Here is a 23,762-nt window from a genome sequence, read left to right on the forward strand (position 1 = left end):
TGTCTTATAAATGGGGACATCGAGATATTTTTATCATCATGGCACAGGGATAAGTTTTAACAAAGTCAAGAGAGAGAGAGAGAGAGAGAGAGAGAGAGAGAGAGAGAGAGAGAGAGAGAGAGAGAGAGAGAGAGAGAGAGAGAGAGAGAGAGAGAGAGAGAGAGAGAGAGAGAGAGAGAGAGAGAATTCTCAATATATGTGTGGATAGGGTTTAAAGAATCAAAACCTGATTTCAACAGGAAAATAAGATCAGATTTAGGTCTCAGGATGTTGAAGAGGATGACCATGAAACCATGAACTACTGACGACCCACACTGAGCCACACTGTCCAGATGCATGTTTTACCTCAGCTCAGTTCTCTTATAATATGGATATATTGTGTTAATCATTGCAAAAGAAGCTGACAAAAGTTACCTGGGAGCAGAGAAGAATCCCATGTAAAAATGTAAAAATGTTTCTTAAGAAGTCAATAATGTAGGAGTGGCCAGATCAGGACCAAAAGTTACATGACCATTCAAGGTTGTTAGTGGAGTCAGACTGGATGTATTTTTTATTTAGGAAAGATATTGGCAGGAAATGAGTTGCAAATAGACCAGTGGGTGAGTGCAACAAACTTGGCAGCCATGTAATAAATTCAGTTATATGCAATAGTGTATCTTCATGCCTAACTCACTATTCAAAGTTGATTTTGTATATATAATTTGTTCAATACTATGTTGTTGGGATTCCATGATAATATCCATCAGAGCTATTTATTCATCTATATCTCAACACCTTTCTACCTCCCAGCACCCCCCTCAAAAGGATGACCACAGCAGAAATGCCTCCACCTTACCCTATTCTGGCATTCCTTTGCTATGAGGTCACTGTCACCTATCTTCTTCAATGCTTCTCCACTCTGTTCAACCATCTTATTGTTGGCTTCCTTATCTCATTTTGCCTTTCAATTTTCCTCATGTGCACTCAAACTCATTCTCATCTGATCTTGTCACATGACTAAACCACCTCAGTGCATTCATATAGTCAAAGTCAGTTCTTGAGTATCATGACATGGTATTCCCACTATGTGTTCCATTTTCACTCAGTCTCAAGTCCACTGAACTACTAACTTACAAATCTTAATCACTGATAAATATATAGCAGATCAGGGAACTTGAGATTTGTGAACTATGCTACACACAATACAGGTGCATGTGGAAGGTTACTTGACTTCAGATTATGTTATCCATCTTAAGCTGAAACTCTCATGTACAGTTACATTCCTCTTTCCACTTCATTACAAAATTAAGTAATACAAATAATGGAGAAGCAAAAATGCAAAGACATGCTATGTGGCTAGAAGAGCACAAAACAATGAACAAGAGGCTGAATGATAAGATTCCAAGAGATAGTAGTCACAGTAGAGGAGATGATAGGTGGTGGTGATATGGGACTGATAAGTTTGCAGGCAGAGGTTCACTAAGGTTGGCCATGTTGTGCCTCATGGATAATGTTGAGAGAAGTTTGTTATTATTCTTGCTATCATTATCATGCATCTGAATTTGATGTCTTGGAATCCTTTCACCTATGATTTTATTCTTATAAGGAGAAAATATGTGAAATTTTGTCTAAGTTTCCTCTCTTTTACGGGAGATCTTGGCCTGGTATATAAGGGTTATCATTACAGTAAATGTACCTTAAGCTGACATCTTGTACTCCAAAATGTCCTACACAATCCAAATTTTTTAAAGTGGGTAGCAAAAATTCAGAAAATTTGAACTGCCATATTTGATGGCTAATAAATGTCCAAGAGAATCTACCTGCGTCTCACAAACTTAGCTGTAAGCATTATCTATGACAATGCATATCAATATCAAACCATCATATAAAATAACACCAACAGGATGTGACCATGTGAACATGAAAAAGCTATAGATTCAGATATCATTAGTCACTTGTATACTGAATTCAAGGTCCTGTGCCTGACATACCACCTTAAAGATTTACCCAGTGATCTTCTTCCTCATAAAACTTCACCCTACAGTGAAGTATTTCTTTTACTGATAGAAAGAGACAATCAATGGAAGAGAGTAACCTGGGATATAATGCTTGTTTCGAAGATGAATGAAATGCAATGTAATGGGAAATAATGGGATTTCATAAGACTTTATACACATGAAACAATGAAATTATGTATATTATATATAAAAAACACATTGGGTCTTTTTTTTTTTACCTTTGGCTAGAGTCCTTCTTACATAAAAAATTATGTATATATATGTTTTTATTACATATATATTATCTGCTAGCATTTGCACCCAATTATTTACTCCACATTCTTTTACATGACATAATCACAGTCTTCAAACCAAATGACCATCACAAGTTAGGTAATCTCAGAAGTATGTTATCATTTGCAGACCACAAATCAGTTCTCTAAAGCCAAGCTGCCAATGTTTATTTTTCCAGGGAGAGGATCAATTATGGAAGGTCATAAATAGTGTTGGATTTAGCTAAGAAAACTAATCCTAAAGAGAATACTAAAGTACATCACACTATGAAACAATTAAAAAAATTTTTTTGTAATATCAAAGACTTACCCCATACAATAAAAAGGAATATATTTGCATATAGTCCTAAAAACTTCTACAGTAATAGAATTCTTTGAACAAAAGAGGTTCCAAGGACTAGAATTTAAATAAACATAATTTACTGCTTCCAATTTAAATAAACATAATTTAAGGGTTTCAAAGCCTCCTAGTGTAAGTTCCAAGGAGATTTTTATGTCTATTTAGTTGTACTTTTACAAAAAGTCACTCAAATTGCCTTATGTTATTTTTTCTGAAAATTTTCAGCAACAACTTGAAATCTGGACCTTAAAAGTGATAAAATATTTTGTCCAAAAAATATCCAGCAATATCACTGAGTAAGTCCTTCCATAAAGAGATATTATGTTCTCAGGCCTAAAAAGAAAAAAATTTTAAAAACAGATTTCTTATATAATAGGACAAGTGCCTATGAAAAAAATATGTCCTAAAAATATCCTTGTATAAACTTTTAGATTTTTGTGTTGATGTATTTCATGTACTTTTACTAAGAGCCATATCAGTTATGTTGACTACATTTTTTTTGGAGAGTGGGAGTTAAGAACAGAAAATCTGTACTTGTGCTGGAAATTCCAGAAGAAAAGTTTCAGAAAAGTCCAAGACAAAATCTTGTGATATCAGTATGAATTAGGGGCAAGTGCTAGAAATCACCTTCCTTTCACACCAACATGTAAACAACACTCACAGAACTCAGCACGGTAACCATTGGCGAGGGGCGGCTCAGGTGCAGGTTCCTGTGGGGGCGGAGGGATGTGCTCAGCCCGGGTGGCCCTTGCTGCTCGGCCTCGCCCAGACAGACCCTTGCCAGACATAAACAGCTTCATGTCCTCCACTACATCTTTGGCGCTGATTCGTAAACACTGCAAGGGAAGGAACAAACAGATCTTAATTATTGGTACAGCCTTGAAAGAATGATAAGTGTACTAAACTTAATAAAATATGTGCAGTTGTGTGTAGTGTGTTTATATTCTTAATAAAACAAAGCAGAAAACTTTCAAAAAGTTTTTTTTTAAATCTTACACACACTACCAGTGACCATACAGAAACATCCTAAATGTAGCATATTCAATTCATATATAAACATGATTTCTATAATACTACATATAGAAGAAGTTGAAGGACACATTAGCAGATAAAAAGTAAAAATTCATGCATTACATTGAGCTTTTTTTCAGCACCACAGTAATTCATCATTACTGTTTCCCAGCTTCATCATGCATTGGAATTCATTACAGTTTGCTGTAACATTCAACTGTATATACAGTTCCATTTGTCAAGCAAGGGCACTGACAAAACAGTAGGAAGAAATTGATACTTGGCTGTGGTGTAATGTCATAAGTATGAAATTGAATGCTTTGTTTTTTTTAAGCTAAATCAATCAATAAATAAATTGCTCAAATAACTACTTATAGGCAGAAAGAGAAAAGAAATGCATTCATAAACACTTGTAAACATTGTTGATGTATAAACACTGGAAGTGTTGAATCATGTGCATACATTCATATAAGAATTAAACACAGAAAAATAGATAAAACTCTACTTGAGAGGAGCGCTCCTTGCCTCAAAACTGTCTTCATGAATGGCACAATCCACAATTTCCATGTACTTTAAGTAAGGATGACACAATATAAATAGTGAAAAGCCATCCTTGACAACTTAAGAAGCACAATGTATGATCAAGAAATCAAGTACTGAAAGTCACAAGGATTTCTCTGACCTACTCTTAGATAACAGAAATGTCGGGAGGTTACTAAACACTGTGCATCAGCAGGACACTTGACATTCTGGCTGTATGAACCATCTCTCAAGCATGTAGAATTGTTCTAACTATACAATAAGCACAATTACATTTCATTTGTAAAAAAAAAAAAGATACTGTGATATGTAAGAAAAGTGCTTGAAAGATACAATGGATGATGTAAAATGCTCCAAGACTGTTAGGCAAAATAACACGTCTCCTATCTCCAGTTTTATATAATTTGCCTCTCTGGTTAAATGACACATCATAGACTTTGGTCACTGAAATGCACTTAGCTTGCTTTTCCAGCAATTTCTATTGTTGTCATAGCAGAGTAACACAATATCTCTTCTATTAATTATCTGGATAATCAAATGTAAGTCATCACCATAAACTAAAAAAGGAGGTGACAGCCAAGTAGTCAGTGCTCGGATCTGGTGACCTCGGTGACCCAAGTTTGAATCTTGTTGGAAGATGGCCTATTTTCAAGTTATTGTGGAGTAGCCACAAAACACCTACGTACTTTCTATCAACCCTAGCTTCGATGATTGCACTGATGAGCTCTCAGCAGTGACATGAGCATCAGCCAAGATACCATTGAAAAAATCTGCCTGTGACACCATGGGTGGGAGGTGATCGATCATTCAAGCCTCCAAAAAGAGAAGAGGAAAACTATTGTTTGCCCATACTATAGGACAAGAACATAAAAAATAAATATGTAGCATTATCCACATAAACTCCTATTTAAGGTTCATTATGTGGTCCACTGCCATGTAGCTCTATGTGCATGCTTGACACATCACCTATATATATATATATATATATATATATATATATATATATATATATATATATATATATATATATATATATATATATATATATATATATATATATATATATATATATATATAAGTACCAGCACAAAATCCTAAGCAATATAAACTGCTTGCATGAATTCATCCTTACTTGAATATCCAAATGCTTTCAAGTTTCATTGTAATCTCAGTATTAATCTGCATACTCAGTATGGTATGTCTCTTAAAAGTACAAAGAGGATACAGTCATTAATACATTTCCTAGACTGGTGTTCTCAAAGTGGGATACACATCTCAAACAGAGACAAAAAAAAAAAAAGAGAGAATATGATAGTTCTCATATTATAATACATGAAACAAGAATTAGTGCATAATCTGACTTTAAAAATCATAAATCATAAAAAAAAATCATAAAATTCATCACATACATTATATGTGCAGTCTAACATTACACATACAAGATTTAATATATACTAACCAAAACTATAATGCAGTTTAGAATGAAGTTATTAAACCCCATATACATTTTACTTTGTTAACTATATAACACAGCCTAAACACAGTCTAAACAAGAAATAAATGGATAAAATATTGAAAATATTTGTCCTGGACTATAAACTAATTGCTATGCAGCTCTATTCTTTCCATCTGTGCCAGGATTAACCTCACAGATATTGTATGAACTACATACATAGTTACCACAAGGCTGGTTGCTCTCTTGCATCTCCTTACTCAAGTATCCTTAATTAATGGATGATGGATAATCATGAGTCCCTAACTGTCTATTCAAGGCAGTGGGAATAAAGGCTAAGGACATAGCAAAATGTGCTACAATGGAAGAAAAGTTAAATAAACATCTTATGGAAAAGGACCTTATGCACATACTCCAATCTATCTATGTACCAGAGTGATATTTCCCTTAAAAGAGAGGAGTCGTCTACACTAGGACTTTTTAAAAATGGTCTTGCACCTCCCCTTTACCTTGTCTCATCGTAAGTATAGTTCATACATAAAGGAGGAGTCTCCAGTCCCTTCACTTTGTCTCTTCTTATTGGCTTTTACAATGCAGTGAAAACAAATGCATAGTCTCTATGCTCTAAACAGATACTACACTTCCATACATCTTTCACATAACCATGGAGACCACACAGTACTGTGAAGCTGGTATGTATGCCAAGTTTTGAATAAACAATCATATAAACTAATTTGTTTATGTATTCTTAATAAACAACCACTTATGATTCTTTAAAAAAACTGAATTTGGAATACGAAAAATGCAAGTACAAGCAACATATCTACAGCATGTGAACACTAAAAGACTTTACTGTAAGTACTAAAATTTCTTATACCTCCAACTGATCCAACTCTCATTTCTCCTAGTCATCATCACCACCATCAGTATTCTCTTTGATATCAAAGTCTGACAGTAATGCTGTTAATCAGTGAGGGCTGAATAGTATCTTATCACAGTGATGCAACCTAACAGCCTCAATCTCACATGACTAGCAAAGCTGGTGATGGATACAATTGCTCTGAATAACTCTATCAGGCATTGCTTTTCTATAAAAATTTCTATCACTCTGATATTGTGTTAAAACTAACATCCTATTACAGTCATTTATCACACCTATTACATTACTCAGTTAGGGGTGGATCATCACAGATTTATGGAGCTAATCCTCCTTTCAAAAAACTGAGGGGACATCTCCCTGCACAACAGAGAGACATCATATTCATCCACTGTATACAAAGAGTGCAGTGCTGTATAATAAAAAAAATTTGGCATGTTTAACACTATTATATCAAGAGGCTGAAGGGTATGATGGGACAAATTCACTCTGCCACAGTTAGAGATGACCCAACAAAGAAGGAATTGTGAAGCCAAGTTGGAAATGAATGCATTACTGACTTCATCTCCACAACAACATAGCAACAACATCAAAGCAATAACAGCCACACCACAATCCACTAGCTTACCAGACTTCTGACATCACACCTTCTAGTTCATCTAGCTAGATCATGCTGCAACCTAAATCTCCAACTAGCTACATACTGCACTACCAACAAAAATAAGAGAACAAAAAAATCCACACTGAAACCATTTTCACTCCACAAGCATTGGCTTGAAACACTTCAGCAACACAAAGCCTTGATATAATGCCATCAAATACCTCTTTGGAGTGCATGACTGTAGCCACTAACTCGCTGTGGATCATCAGAATGGCAAGGGTATGAGCTAACAATAAAATATATCATTAGCAAACCACAATCAAACTGAATGCATATTTACATCAGCTTTTTTTTTTTTTTTTTTTTTTAGGGCTAATATAAGATAAGTATGTTTGAATAATGAGGAAATTATTTTCTCACAGGATTAGCAACCATGAAATAAGTATTATTATCATGGTCAGAAATCAAGTAACTTTCTGCACTCATTTCCACTGTGTTTTGTGTTTCCTCTTACTTGATCATGGGCTCTGATCTGCTAACAATCTCCAATGTCTGACAGCTGAAAGATTCTTGTGTGATCACAGGATTAGAGCAAAAAGTAAAACATTGTGTAAATGAATGCAAAAGGTTACTTATCTTCTTACTATGAAATATCACATATATAAATAATGCTATACTGAAAATTTGTGGCATTCTGTAATCTTTAACTGTGGGACACTAGGAACATAAATGCCTGGAATGCTGTATGGTACCTGGGCTCCATGTAACATGCAACAATTTTACATTCATATTTTGAACAACCATCTATTTATCTGTTTTCTCTCTCTGAACCATCACTCCCTCCAACTGTCTCCAAGGATGTGATCGAGACAGAGGTGCCTTCTTCTGTCCATGCAGTCCTCCTTGCTTGTTCACACCTGCATTCCTTCACCATGTGGTTCCAGCTTTCAAATGATCTTCCTCTTCTATAAGAGTGTGATTTCACTCAACAACAGCCTTTCACTTTTCAGCAATTTAATTTCTTTTTCATACTGCACAGTGGGATTACCCAGGAAAATTACAGCAAAAGTATAATACACAAAACGTATCCTGAAAAATGACACTACACTTCCATGTACATACAATTATCCACATTTTAATTTTCAAATAAATACTTAGCAATTCTCACCTGAAATATGTGCATTTCTGTTGGGTTCTGATAATTCCTCTTTGGATCTTCTGCTACAACAAAAATGAAGATATTGTTGTACATTTCTTTGGGGTCTTCGCTGGTGAATGCTGTTGGTTCTCGGATTAGTTCCATGGGGAACTTTTCCACCACATCCTGAAAAATATTCAACATAAACATCCACAATCCACATAATCAAAATACCCCTATAATCTCGTACCTTAAAGTCAGTAGTTCATCTGATTTCTGAAGATGAGAAAATCATATACTCTTACAGCTTTTATTACAAAATAGTAGAATAATTTCTGGCAGTAATTTATCAGCAGGGAACAAGTACCAAGACTTCATTCTGTATGACTTAAGTTTTGGAAGGAGTCACAAAACAAGTCTGACAACCACCAAGAAAGAACAATATTCATCTTTTATCATAAAATATGGTAATCATAATTAAAAACACCACCTCTTTATCAAAGGTTACTGACTATCTCTTTCTTACAAATTCAGAGAATAAATTTCATAAAGCCCCAATTAAATGCTGCTTAAATATTCAGATTTGATTTTTGGGTTGAAATCAGAAATTAACATAAGCATATATACATTCACCAAAAATACAATTAACTTTGTAAGCATCATGCATTCTCAGATATATGAATGAAGAATTTTGAAACTACATGCTGTCTTTGCAGCACTATGCATTCTGAGATACATGAATGAAGAATTTCAAAGCAGCTCTTCCTGTAGATCTCAGGGATATATTTCAATACAGTTCATTAAAGACAAAGAAACACAGAAAATGGATTTAAAGACAGGATGACTTTTTTTTTTTTTTTTTTTTTACCACAAGAGATGCCATCAATGGGGACTGAACCCTGACACTGAGGTGTGAAGTAAAACACCTCAAATGTCTAGACCAAGCAATAATCAGGTACCAAGTTAGTTTTTGGTGCTTTTATAACTCCAGTCACTACAAAAGTGTACATATATCAAGCATGCATGACACAAACAATGAAAACTAACCCCATTTTCATGTGACTGAATGTAGACCCATTTTTTGTCCAACCTCAGTGTCATCTTCTGCGTCCAAATGCCTGAGGTCTTCTCCATGTGAAGGAGACGCCGCATGCCATCCGCCGGGTACACCAGGTCGGACTCTGGTGACACCCTGAAGGTGGCCAGGTGCTCCAACACATAGGTAGGGCCATCCTCACTGCTCACTGAGCCATTGTCTGAAGAAAGGCACATAATTACTTCACCTATTCAAGAGCACAAGGTAGTACTTGACATCTATTAATAATATCAGTATAAGATCATTAATATTTAGCTATGTAAATATATATGAATCACTAACATCCATTGGATATGTAATGCCCCTTGGACCACTCATGAAAACACTGAGAAATTTATTTGATGGCAAAATCAATCTTTAGCCATGAGAGGTCGTAATCAGGGATTGAACCTCTGACCAGGAGAACAGAAGTACTGGACCTCAGATGTCAGGCTGCAATGATCAGGTCCCATGATGATCTTTAGGGCCTTTGTATTCCCAGTCACTACAGGTATGTATGCACAGCAATTTTTATATGTTACAAAATATCTACATTATTAAGGTCTTCCACTAAAAATAATATAGTGTAGGGTATAAACTACACTTTCCTATGCTTGAGCCCCAGAAGTTAAAAAAAAAAAAAAATGATAATGAGGGCAATATGAATGGAAGCAACCATCAAATGAGTCAGAAGTATCATTACAAAATCAGACCAATGATATTTCAAGAGGAGGTAACACAAGTGTTATCTCCTCTGTATGAAGAGAAGCTAAATTACAACAGGCTCTTGCAAAATTCCTATCAATTCTATTACTCACCTCTCCAGACCTGATTCTAAACGTAACTAAATATACAGACAAACATATAAATAAATAAAGAATAAACAGACACCAAGATACATAAAAAACGAATAAGTATTAGCATCAGCGTGCCAGTGAGCAATTTTGCCTTTCCCGAGCAAGTAATTCATGTTAACCTGTCAGGAGGCGCTGCCGGTGGTGTATTGGAGGACTGTGATCTACCCCGAAAGAGATGGGGTGGAAAAAGATTTAATATAATGCTTCAGCACAGTAGATAAATCAATACTTAAGGAAACTGGCTACATGGATGAAGGCAGGGGCGGCAGGTCTGCTTGTCTCATCCTCAAAAGATAAGACAAGCAAATACAGCAGCAAATACAGCAGCAGAGCGCTCCTTGACTGTTCCAAGCCAAAGTCACAAATTTAGTATTTGGTTCCTATTGACTAGAATTATTCTTGGTATTCATTTTTTGCTATTTAGGCTGGAGCAAAGTATAAATTTCAGACAACATACTACAACTCAGCCAGACTAATAATACCTGTCCCATGTAAAACTAACACTGCCCCACATACGCAATAAGTGTAGATAACATGAGGGGAAGGCAAGGCAACACACACGCATATGAGAAGGGTGTATTGTTATGCTTGATTCGCACCATGGGAAGGGGAGGGCAAAGAAAAGTGATGTAGCATCCCACCTGAGGAGTAGCCATTGCTGGCGTTGGAGTGGCCCCGGTGGTCAGCTCTGTACGGCGACATCCGCCCTCTGTCGTACGCCGAGCTGAAAATCAAAACTCTGTGAGCAACAGTGGAGGGCGTGCGCCACACATACACACATACCACTAACCTATTGGATACTCGAACATAGCAACCGAAGCCCCGTCTGGAGAGAGAGAGAGAGAGAGAGAGAGAGAGAGAGAGAGAGAGAGAGAGAGAGAGAAAAAATCTGCTCCCATAAAATTTCCTTTGGTTTCAGCCTAGGATAAAAGTCACCATATGAAAACACAAAATGCAGCGGTTCCGTAAACACCAATGGCATCCTCAAAACAAACAGCAGAGCAAAGAGCAACAAATTACATGCGAGGCCTCATGAGCGAGATTCGAGACTAATAAACCATGTCTCGAAGCAGGAGCGGAGCGGGGCGTGGATGACCCGGCGAGTGTGGCCAGCGCGGCGCGGTCTGACAACACACACTACTGCACCGAATCACTCATGCAAATTTCACCCTATACCAAGCGATGAAGACAACCACAACCGCTAACCTGCCTCGTGAAACTCCTGAAAATAGAATGTACGTATAGGAGTACCTAAAATACCTACCAGAAGATATTTTCCCCAATTAGCATACATATGGAAAATGAAAGTTCCTGGCGTAATCTCCTTTGTTTGAGTAATTCCGTAGTTTTAGTAGTCAATGCTCGGAGGTGATGGCGGAGTGGCCGCAGCAGGGATGATGAATAGCGGCTGCAGTAATGACAGGCCCTCGTGGCATGTCTCATCGTCTGCTGTGCGGGTGTGTTCGGTGATCATGTATCGAACAACTCACTCTCCTTCCGGGTTATTCTTGCAAGCTTCGATGAGTCAGCACAACGAGCGTACTGCACAATAACGCACCAAGTTCTACTCATGCCTGCAGCCTCCCGTGTTACTGATCAGCGTATTGTATGCCCTAGTGCTCGACCAAGACAGAATATTACAAAAAAAAAATTTTTACACCGCCAACAAAAATCTCATGCACAGTAACTAAAATAGACGGATATAACAGATAAATCGACAGACATATGGGTAGATACACAGACAGATCAAACACACCAACATAAAACATACTCACTGCCAGCATCAATTCTTGGGGCGCGTGACACTGAACGGATGAACAGCCATCGATAAATAATGGTACGTGAGCAGACGTAGGTACGTACAGACAGCTGGGGATGCGTGCCGAGTCGGGGACTGCGGTTGAGGTGAAGCTTGCAGATTGGATACACTCGCTTGTCCATGTGGTAGCAAAATACTATTACATGATAAGCTTCATGTGAGCCTCTCCGTACCACTTCACGGTCTTCATCTCCACAACACGTCCACGGTTATTTATTTTTTTCTATTTATTTATTTTTTTTTCTTTCCTGCCGCACGTGAGCATATAAGCCTGCACAGCATATGGAATCCTATCAAAGATATTTAGGTACACATGTATACACACATCACGCAATGCTACAAAGGAGGAGTACTGCAGGGTTTCTTTGATAAGAGTATACTTGTATTATGCCTGTCTCACCTTATCGATAACTCGTCCCTCTTTTGCATCTGAGCAACAGGCATTTTCTACATTACTGCAGCGAATCATCTCAATACTATGAACCGTTAGTAATAAAGCCAAGGCCACGACTCACTTAACCTGCCACAACCACTCACTTCCACCGTGCTTAGCGTTCTTCCTTGAAAGCCTCCTGATCTGTACAATCTCCCTTTGGCAATTGAGCGATAAACATTTTCAACAGTCTTGCAGCGAATCCTCTGAATCCCATGAATTATGAATAGCAAAACTAAGGCCACGACTCACTTAACCTGCCATAAACAATCACCTTCAGATCTACGGACAACCTCCATACAAATTCTAATATGTAACAAGATATTCACATCAGCTGAACAACTGAACCTAAGATGCTTCAATGACACAAGTTCGAAGCCAGTAGATGACATAGCCAGGCGTGCCCATACAAAACTTAAGATCATAGCTGTGTTGGCGTGCTACCTTCCTGGAGTGTGTATTCTTTGGCCAAGTGCTTCATAGTTTGTCTGGTGGCGTGTGGTGAGCCGCTAAACATCTGGGAGGGAGACAGACTGCCGGATAACAGGCTATTAAGCAGAGAGAGAGAGAGAGAGAGAGAGAGAGAGAGAGAGAGAGAGAGAGAGAGAGAGAGAGAGAGAGAGAGTCCCACTAACCCATCGATCACCCTCAACCGCCTATCTTCACCGCAACAATAACAGCTTAGTTTCCCTCCCATCGCTGTCGTCTCCTGCTCGCCACAACAGCATCACGCCATCACCGCCACCTGCACACTCTCTCGGGCGCAGCTCTCAAATGGAAAGCCAGCGCCAGACTGTAATGCGTCTCGAGGATGTGATTCTTCGTATGTCTGTCTATTTTCTCCTCATCCTCCTATTTTCTTTTTCCTCCTCCTCTTCCTCCTCCTCCTCTTCCTCCTCCTCCACCTACTACTACTGCTACTACTACTACTACTACTACTACTACTACTACTATTGTTGCTGCTGCTGCTGCTACTACTACTACCCTCCCTTGTCATTAGCAACAAAAGCAACAAAAATATTACTACTTCTACTACAACTCTCCTTGCCCTTACCATCAGCACAACAATAATAATAACAACAACAACAACGCCGCCACCACCACCAACAACAACAACAACAATTTATCACTACTATTATAACAACAACAGTTATCACTACTGTTACAACAACAATAATTATCGCAACAACAATAATTATCACAACAACAACAATAATCACAACAACAACAATAACAACAATTATCACAACAACAACAATAACAACAATTATCACAACAACAACAACAACAACAATTATCACAACAACAACAACAACAACAACAATCACAACAGCAACAACAATTATCACAACAACAACAACAATTATCACTATAGCAACAAGAATTATCACAACAACAACAACAACAACAACAACAATTATCCCTACTATTACAACAACAACAACAACAACAACAACAACAAAAGGGAAAAAAGAAAACAGAACAACAACAACAACTACTACTACTACTACTACTACTACCAAACAATGACACGCTACAACGCATTTCTCTCGGTATTAATCCTATATGCATTTCTTTGGAGCTGGTACTGTAACGTCACTTCAAAGGTGGCCAGGTGGTCAGTATAAAAAGCTTCCCATCAGGTGGAAGGAAGAATGCTCTGAGAATGAAACACTGCCACGGAACCCTCATTAAATCCCTCGCAAGGTTATCACCACTTGTGTACGGCGCTATCTACAACTCTTACGCGTCTATCAGGCTTCGTGGGATTACATGGCACCAAAAGGAAGATAAACAAACACCTTAGATTTACAAGTTGCCAGTTCATTCTGTTCAAACATCTCGAAGTGAAAATAAACCCAATAAATTGTGTACACTTGAATCCGTCTGGTCATCACGGCCCGTTATTTGAAATGCTTTGATCTCTAAAGAACTGTTTCTAAAGGCCACGGGGATGGTCATTCGTGTTCTTATGGATATTTTTCTCATTGATGATGCAGAATCTTGGTCAAACTAATACTAGAAACATGAAAATTGCCTTCAAAACTTCAATGCCTTCCACTAAGGTTCGTTGAAAGGAGTCGGGATAAAATGCCGAAACGTTTGCTATTCGAACTCTGGGTATTACTACTAGCATCTGAAGACGCTACTGTTACTGGTATTCACACGCTGAAGGGAGGAGGGAAGGGTGACAACGTGGTATATGCGTATTACAGTTTGTAGTAGTAAATAACTTCGTACATCCTGAGTGATTATTGTACCTGCTGGTTTACTATCTAAATGCCACAAATCCCATCGTGTTATCTGTCCATTCACTCACCCGGATCTTTATCAGAGATGGACCAGAAATTCCCCAAAGACCACCACCACCACCACTACCACCACCTCTACCACCACTACTACCACCACCGCCACACTACCACAGCATCACCACTTAGAAGGACAGCAAGACATGACCTTTAAGTACTGTACTGATTCGCGTGTTATGTTATCTATACTTCTGAACTATAAACGATTCCTCTCTCGACACACACACACACACACACATTCCTTTTCCTTCTCTCTCTCTCTCTCTCTCTCTTAAGTAAAGATGATGGCTGCTATGAACCGGCTGTGACGAGAGAGAGAGAGAGAGAGAGAGAGAGAGAGAGAGAGAGAGAGAGAGAGAGAGAGAGAGAGAGAGAGAGTCCAGCAGAAGTTTCCTTTAATATACTATTTTCGCCAGGCCAACACGCGGCCCGTACACGACGCAGGCAGTGGTCGTGCTCTGGCCAACCGTCAGCTCATGACTGCCACGCTCAGGAAAGTACGGGTAGCGCTGATCAAGCTGACCTTTCGCCGCTATGTAGTGAAGTGGTTGTGATGGAATTACTGCTGATGTTATGATTACTACTATAACTATTACTACAACTACTACTATAACTATTACTACAACTACTACTGTTACTATTACTCTTATAACGCCACACACACACACACTAATCAACTTACGCACTCAATCAACCCTGTAAACACCACCACCACCACCACCACCACCACCACTACTACTACTACTACTACTACTACTACTACTACTACTACTACTACTACTACTACTGCTGCTGCTGCTGCTGCATCTGCTCTGTCAACAGCAACTCAGTTCAAGCGTACGAGGGCGCTGATCAAACACAGTCGGGGTCCAAACACTAAAACGTGCCGGGCAGGAAGACGAAGAGGAGGTAACCAGCTGGGCGTGGGTGTGGGTGCGCAAGGTGTGTGATGACGCAACACCCTCCACCTCTCCCACCTTCACCGCAAGGCTGGGAGGTATGTGGTTCGGGTGGAGGGGAGGAGACAAGGTACAAGGTTGGGGGAGCTTCGTGTGCCAGGGATTACCAGGCACAAAAGGAACGCTGTGTTTCTCCTGAGGTGACAGAATTCGTTAAGATGACGGACGGGAGTTACCGGAGCATTACGGAAACGATGGCAGGCTGGTTAGGTGAGAGAATGATTTTTCGGTGAGGGATAGCAACAACCTGCATTAACGGCGCAGTATTATAGTAGGTCAAGAGGGGAAGAGGAGGAAGAAGACGAGGAGGAGGAGGATAAGGGAGTGAAGAAGTCATATGTGGTCTCTTGAATATTAACTATTTATAGACAGACCTGAACTACTGTCGGTGCTGAGACCAACCACAACTTTAGACTGCAGACATCATTACCACCAGCCACCACCATCACCATCACCACCATAACCAAGAAGCGGCAACCACGCTGGCCTCTGGAATGCAGTAGTACGAGGGAGGGAGAAGCTTTGCCTCACACGCTAGATGAAAAAAATAAGTATGTTCATTTCATTACTTTTTTTTTTTTATTCCACACGAAGGTTCTCAAATCCCAAGACTTGTTCTGATATGGCAGGATTAAGTGCACAAGTTTTCCTGGTTCATGGGGTGTGTAGAGACATCAATGAGGCACGTACCTTAGTGAAGACCAGATCAGGGCCATAAAGGTACGTACGCAACACCTCACTGATCAATAGGACTCATAACCCCCAAGGACCCACACACTCGTAAACTAACACCACAGATACTTACGATCCCACGGACACGTATGCTCACAGCCTCATGGGTACACACCCTCACAGTACCACGCACTCAGTAAATAATCCACCGGACTCGCATTCATAACCTCCATACACTCAACCTTACGCACTCACAATCTCTCTCTGTAATAACCCCACGAACTCACAAACCCGCACACTTATCTTACGAACTCAATAAACCCTACAGACACGTACTCACACAGCTTGAACACAGCCAATACAATTAAACCAAAACACACACACACACACACACACACACACACACGAAGATACATCCAACCTTCAACACACGCGGCGCCTCCCCCCATCCCCGCATCACACTGTACCTATAGAATCTTGTCAGCACCCCGCCACCTCCGATACACCTTGTTAGCACAGCAGCACCAACACAAAGAGGAGTCAAGCCACCGAGCACCTCAGCACAACACAGCGCCACAACACCACACCGTCACTCGCAACTAAGCACTGGCCTCCCACCCCGGCAGCGAACGGACGCGAGGGAAGCCACAAAAAATATTGCTAGACGGCTAATCTGCCACGGACACTGCCAACAACATTTTGAGACGCGGTAAAAGCTTCTGGAACGTACGAATATTATTGACGTTAAGTGAGGAAACCGGCTTTGTGTTTCTAGGCTGCATCGTTGCTGTTTGGTGGAATTCTTTATATACATACATACAAACGCGCGCGCACGCATACACACAGAGGCAGGTACGTACACACAACACTACAAGGAACATTTTATCAAGGTCATTAAACCTCGTGCAGCACATACTAATGAGTGTGATGATGATGATGATGATGGAACCCTAACACACCAAGACAGCCAGAAGGTAGTTAATTCATAAAACACACACACACACACACACACACACACACACACACACACACACACACACACACACACACACAACAACAACAACAACAACAACAACAACAACAACAACAACAACAACTGCATGAGCGTTACCTAGTGTATGAACAAACAAACAAACAAACAAACAAACAAACAAACAAACGAACGAACGAACGAACGAACGAAATTACGCAAGACACCCAGAAGGAAGCTCACACAAACGCAAATACGAAGCTTCACGGAAAATTCATTGCATCAAGAATCAACAGAAGCTTAAGGAATGCGAGCCACAGAGGAATGCGCAGGAGGGAGACAGGCAACACGTGGAAGGAGGGAGGGAGGCAGGGATGGGAAGGGTGAGGGACACGAGCCAAAGGTGGTGAGGTGAGGGCCAAAAGGGAGAGAAGCAGGTAGGAAGGGAGAGAAAAAAGGTATTTGGGGAATGGAAGAATAGAGAGAAGGAATGCGAACAGTGAAGAGATGGAATGATTGAAGAGATATATATAAGCAATACGAAGGAATAGGAATGAGAGACTGAAGGATGAGGGACAGCCAGCGAAAGAAAACGGAAAGAAAACGAGAAGAAATGCAGACAAGTGAGTAAGGAAGAGGAGGAATTAGAAGAGATAAGGAATAGATGAGATTAAGAGACAGGGGGCAAACTGCAGGGGAGGTAAGAGACAGCAGGTAGGAACAAATGAGGAGGAGCTGCAGATAAGGAGAGGAGAAATGGAACGCAGCGGGAGGGATGGTGAGCGACAGACGGGAAGGGACAGATAGGTGGAGGCCGGGAGGGAGGGGAAGGAGCGGGCTGTGGGGTTACGGGGCCACGCAGATATTTATTGCCTACGACAGGTGTGAGGGGGAAGGAAGGACACCTGACTCATTCTCCAGGCCACGAACTCAGACCATCAGCAGCTGTAATAGCTTTCTGGATTTGGTCTTAGTAGTAGTAGTAGTAGTAGTAGTAGTAGTAGTAGTAGTAGTAGTAGTAGTAGTAGTAGTAGTAGTAGTAGTAGTAGTAGTATTTTTAAGGGTCTTTTTTTTGGGGGGGGAGAAATTATTGTATTTTCATTGCACACCGTTATTATTTAACTAGAATTTAATTTAATTTGTTTGCCTCATTTTTGTGATTCTACACATTTCCTTTCGTACCTGTGTTGATTATTATCGTACGTTTTACTGTCTTCCCTTATCACCTGTAAATAATATCAGCATTTTCCTTCCTTTACTGCCTCTCCTATTTTTTTTCTTTTTCCTTCTTCCTTTCTTCCTTTCAGTTCGTTCACCACTTCCTGTTTTAATTTCGTTTTTTTGTTCTCAGTGTATGTAATAATATCAGCATTTTCCTTCCTCTCTGTCTCTCTTTTCCTTTTGTCTTCTTTCCTTCCTTCCTTCTCTCCCATCCCGTTAGTTTCTTAATCTTGGTCTACATAATTTCCTGTTTTTAATGTAATTTCTCTTTTATTTTTTCTCGGTGTGTGGAGTACTATACCATGAATGTAACAACAACAACAACAACAACAACAACAAACAAATAATAACAATAACGACAGCAACAACAACAACAACAAATAATAATAATAATAGTAATAATAATAACAATAACAATAACGACAGCAACAACAACAACAACAACAACAACAACAACAACAACAACAACAACAACAACAACAACAAACATTAACCAGGCGCACAAGAGATCAAACAAAAAATCCATCCATTAACACAGCACACCCGACGGCCAGCCTCCCTCGCTAGCACAGACCAAACAGAAGCAACCGGACAGGCGCAGCAGCGTGACAAGCGTGACAAACAGGTGCGGCACAAAGCAACAGGTTACCTCGGATAGTCGGCTCCCCACCCTGGCACCGCTGGCTCCTCATGATATCGGTAACTGAAACAAACGTCAAGACAAGTGATGATTCAAAGCTGATTGTGTCCCCTGTATTCAACCAACCAACCAGCTAGTCAGTCAGTCAGTGTAGTACATTACAGTGACAGCTCACCGCGGGCATCTCAATACGGCTCTCTATTAATACAACTTACCATACGTGACATAGGAATATAATAAATACGAGTAAATACCCGGTTCTCTAGTAATACAGCTTACCATATGTGACAAATGAATAAAACTAGATAAAAAAAAAATAAGTACATCAATAAATAGCCCCGTCTAAATGCTCACCTGTAATCACTATAGGTATTAATATTAGCTAAAATACAAAGCTTATGTACTTTGATCAGAAGAAAAAAAGGAAAGTAGCAATGGATTTATAAAAGGTAATATATGAATTGTACTGTACATCTAAAGAATACATACATATATAAATACATAAACAAATATACATACATACGTGCAAATCTATATCGAATTATACTACAGAAAAAAAAAATGCGATAAAGTGTGTGTGTGTGTGTGTGTGTGTGTGTGTGTGTGTGTGTGTGTGTGTGTGTGTGTGTGTGTGTGTGTGTGTGTGTGTGTGTGTGTGTGTGTGTGTGTGTGTGTGTGTGTGTGCTGCATTGGCATCAGTCCAAGTCAAGTGTTGGTATCTGGAACGTGACTGGAAGGAAAATGTGACGCAGATATAAAGGTAACAATGGGAAGAAAACTCGGAACAAACATAACGAGAGAGAGAGAGAGAGAGAGAGAGAGAGAGAGAGAGAGAGAGAGAGAGAGAGAGAGAGAGAGAGAGAGAGAGAGAGAGAGAGAGAGAGAGAGTGTGCACAGCAAAGTCAACAATAATGAGTGTGAAATGAGAAAAAGAAAAAAAAACATAAGAACCTGAATTAAGAGACAAGAAACCAGTCCACTGTATGACCCAACAATGAAAATGATGAAGTGACTGGCAGTTTCTCTCTCTCTCTCTCTCTCTCTCTCTCTCTCTCTCTCTCTCTCTCTCTCTCTCTCTCTCTCTCTCTCTCTCTCTCTCTCTCTCTCTCTCAAGATTAAGTAGAGCAGAGATAAAATGACCAGTATTGTTCAATGATGGGTGGCCGGGGCTGCTGGTCAAGGCGGCCACTCATCGCTGCCTTGATGCACGCAGGCCAGAGAGACGATAAGGTAAGTAGGCAAGGGAAAGCAGAAATCGTGCGACTAAACAGGAAAGACGAGCGATTATTGACAAGATGACTAATGGCGAGGGAGATATGGTGCAAAGGACAAAGTTGACGTCAAAATGAATAAGAGAATGAGTGATGGTGATATGAGCAGGGTGGGTGGGAAGAAGTGGCGGCGTGTGTTGGTGTAGGTGGTGGGTGTTGGGGTGTAGCTGTCTCACCTGGAGGCGTGGGAGTCGTGGTCCCAGGGGTCGTCACGGTACACACCGTTCATCACGCTGCTCCTGTAACAAATATAAACACTATCAGCACCATCATTACTCTTATTACTAATACTAATACTAATACTACTAACATCTTCGTCACCACTCCCACCACACCACTACCACTAAAATAAACAACAACAACAACAACAACAACAAGGAAGTGAAAGAGTACAAAGTTCGTTCGCCTCAGTAAAAAACAATTTCTGGTTCAGCCGTATGTAAGAAAAAGTAAAGTCATGCATTCCTCACAAGTATGTTACATATACGAAAGCTGGCACGCACGTGCGAGCTCACGCTGGTGCGCGTGAGAGCGCACACACACACACACACACACACACTACAGTCATGGACGCTCTCGGGTGTTTTCACTCAGACGCCACAGTTTCCCTATTGCCTGCTCACAAGGCGGCTGAAGGCTTGAGTTGGATATAAGAACGTAAGAACATAAGAGGCTCTTGAACCAGTTGAAGTGCGTCCTAACAGACCTCCCCCGCTGCCACACCCTCAGGCTCTCCCTTGCTAAACAAGCTTCACGCATTAGCACACGTCTTTGCATGCATGTTGTTGTTCACCCAATACGGGAGGGTGAGAGTCTTGCCTTCGCCTGTGCCTCACTCCAGGGGCTTCCTGGTCACGCGTCAAGAACCTTACTCCCACCAAGATTGTTCCCACCACGCTGAGTATACATAACATCACGCTGAGTATACGTAACATAACATAATCCAGCAACAGAAAAAATGCCTCTCTATTATTTGGTATTAGGCCCAGGAAAGACGCGTTCAGTATTTCTTTAACATGTTTACAAAATCCAATTACGTCTGGCTGTGGAGGAGTCACCTTCAAACTTGGTTGTATATTGTTCTAAAAATGCTTATTTGAATACCATGTACCAATGAAAATGCCGTCTTCCGCTCCCCTGTGGCAAACCTCGCTCCCGTGTTACTGGAAGCTGTGCTACACACTGAATACACCCCCTAGCCCTGCCACACCTCGGCCACACACGTCTCTCCTCATTGACGCTGGGACAAAGTTGAAGGTCACTCGAGTAAATAGAAATTCTAACTATGAAAGGCTGACCTTTCTCCATCCAGACCTTCACTCTTAAGTGTCACCAGCCAAGCTGCGGTGGATCTCTCTCTCTCTCTCTCTCTCTCTCTCTCTCTCTCTCTCTCTCTCTCTCTCTCTCTCTCTCTCTCTCTCTCTCTCGTTTATTTTTTCTCCGAGCGCCAGTACATGCCAAGGCCGTCCTCCTGCCACCAGGCCTTGACGGGGCGAAAACAGTCCCCGCTGCACTTCTGGTCGCCCCTTATCTGCCACATGATTGGAATTTGGCGTCGTATTTCATTAGCGACCACGACACAGACGTGGACCTCCGCCCCGAAGGAGGTGGACTTTGGCCAGGATTCCTCCTGCGAGGCACCGCAGCAGGGTGCAGGACGGGAACACAGGACACCACACACGATAAGGGCTTGGAGACAAAATGCTCATGCCGTAATTTTAAAAACATTTGTGACGTATAATGAAGTTAATATTACGGATATGAACTACAAGCCTGTGACGGTGCGACCACCACTCTGGCCTGGACGCCCGACCAAACACTGTCCACTAAATAATGAAACAAAACGTACTTCATATATATTCAAAGTCGGAAATGACGAATTAAAAATATGCAGATGGAGTATCGAAAGCAATGGAGAGAGAGAGAGAGAGAGAGAGAGAGAGAGAGAGAGAGAGAGAGAGAGAGAGAGAGAGAGAGAGAGAGCGGGAGGGTGAGGGGGTTGAGAACTGGCCACATTCCATGTGTTAAGTTTTTCATTACATCATGGTGTCGATGTTGATGATGATGATGATAACGATGATGATAACAGTAGTAGTAGTAGTAGTAGTAATGATGGTGATGGTGGTTGTGGTGGCGACAGCGTTTGGCGATCATGTCTTATAGCACCACAGATTTTCCTCAATGCCTTTAGCCCAAAACGATGCTTCGCAGAATCTGTTCATGCGGTCCATGGATACACTGACAGCACGCGCCTCAAAGCTACAGGGAGAGAAAAAAAAAAAAAAGAGGGAGGGGATTCAAGACTACAAGTAAAAAAAGCAAACTAAGAAAACTTGAATGATTCCAGATAATTCAGGATAGGAGGACCCAGATTAAGGTTAACGGGTTAGTAGTGAGCATCAATAGTAGCAGCAGCAGCAGGTGGATAAAACCGGCTACATAAATGGGCAGAAGTGTGGAATGTTTAATGCATCTGAGACTGGTTGGTGTAAATTCCTCCTTGCTCATGGTTCAACTCGGCAGACACGATGATCAATATTCTACGTTAACCATTTTCTGTCAGACTCTCCAGCTTGTGTGTAATGTGAGCAGTGACGCGTGGTTCTGTCCCAGCATCCCACCGGCCCTGTTTCCCTCCGCCCTTCACCGCACGACACACCACACTGCCGCCCCTTGCATACCTCCCTCTCTCCATCCTGCTCCCCCTCATGCTCTCCTCATTCTACCTGTTCAGGATGACAATGAGCATACGAGCAGCCTCCCTACGCCTCTCACTCATCCACGCTCCACCCTCGCGCCCTCACACCCCATCAGGCAGCTTCACTATTAGGTCCAGGGTGTCTCCCAGTAAACCAATTCATAACCTTCTCCGAGTTTCTTGTCTTATCTTTAGTGCCCTCTCTCTCTCTCTCTCTCTCTCTCTCTCTCTCTCTCTCTCTCTCTCTCTCTCTCTCTCTCTCTCTCTCTCTCTCTCACGCTAGGACGCGCAGACGGGTAAACACACACACTCTCACACACACACACACACACACACACACACACACACACACACACACACACACACACACACACACACACACACGGGATTGGTTGGCTTGCGTGTGATAAGCATAGTCATTTGTTTGAGTTGCTCTCCACTCCAGCTTTGTGCGTGGTGGTGATGGTGGTGGTGGTGGTGGTGGTGGTAAGGGCGGAGGTGGCGATGGTGGTGTGTTTGCCTTACCGCCCCCCCCCCTCTCTCTCTCTCTCTCTCTCTCTCTCTCTCTCTCTCTCTCTCTCTGGGGAGGACGCCGTCAGGTTATCTCCG

General features: G+C 40.9%; 1 protein-coding gene across 12 annotated transcripts in view; it reads right to left on the minus strand.

Annotated features, from left to right (window-relative positions):
• The window catches only part of LOC135101471 (epidermal growth factor receptor kinase substrate 8-like), a 104,810-nt gene that overhangs the window by 47,361 nt on the left and 33,687 nt on the right, over positions 1 to 23,762 (minus strand). For 6 of the 12 annotated variants that reach the window (XM_064005460.1, XM_064005463.1, XM_064005471.1 and 3 more), the window contains exons 2-7: positions 20,632 to 20,694; positions 19,194 to 19,247; positions 10,803 to 10,885; positions 9,277 to 9,485; positions 8,260 to 8,415; positions 3,271 to 3,445 (exon numbers count right to left, since the gene is read on the minus strand). In XM_064005460.1, the coding sequence (XP_063861530.1) occupies positions 3,271 to 3,445; positions 8,260 to 8,415; positions 9,277 to 9,485; positions 10,803 to 10,885; positions 19,194 to 19,247; positions 20,632 to 20,684 (730 nt within the window). In that variant the 5' untranslated portion in view covers positions 20,685 to 20,694. Of the gene's footprint in view, positions 1 to 3,270; positions 3,446 to 8,259; positions 8,416 to 9,276; positions 9,486 to 10,802; positions 10,886 to 11,936; positions 12,163 to 16,820; positions 16,975 to 19,193; positions 19,248 to 20,631; positions 20,695 to 23,762 lie in introns of those variants that run through there. The other 6 variants (XM_064005464.1, XM_064005467.1, XM_064005465.1 and 3 more) reach the window with 4 other exon arrangements.

This window comes from Scylla paramamosain, chromosome 6 (assembly GCF_035594125.1).
Source record: "Scylla paramamosain isolate STU-SP2022 chromosome 6, ASM3559412v1, whole genome shotgun sequence".
NCBI classification, from domain to species: Eukaryota; Metazoa; Arthropoda; class Malacostraca; order Decapoda; family Portunidae; genus Scylla; species Scylla paramamosain.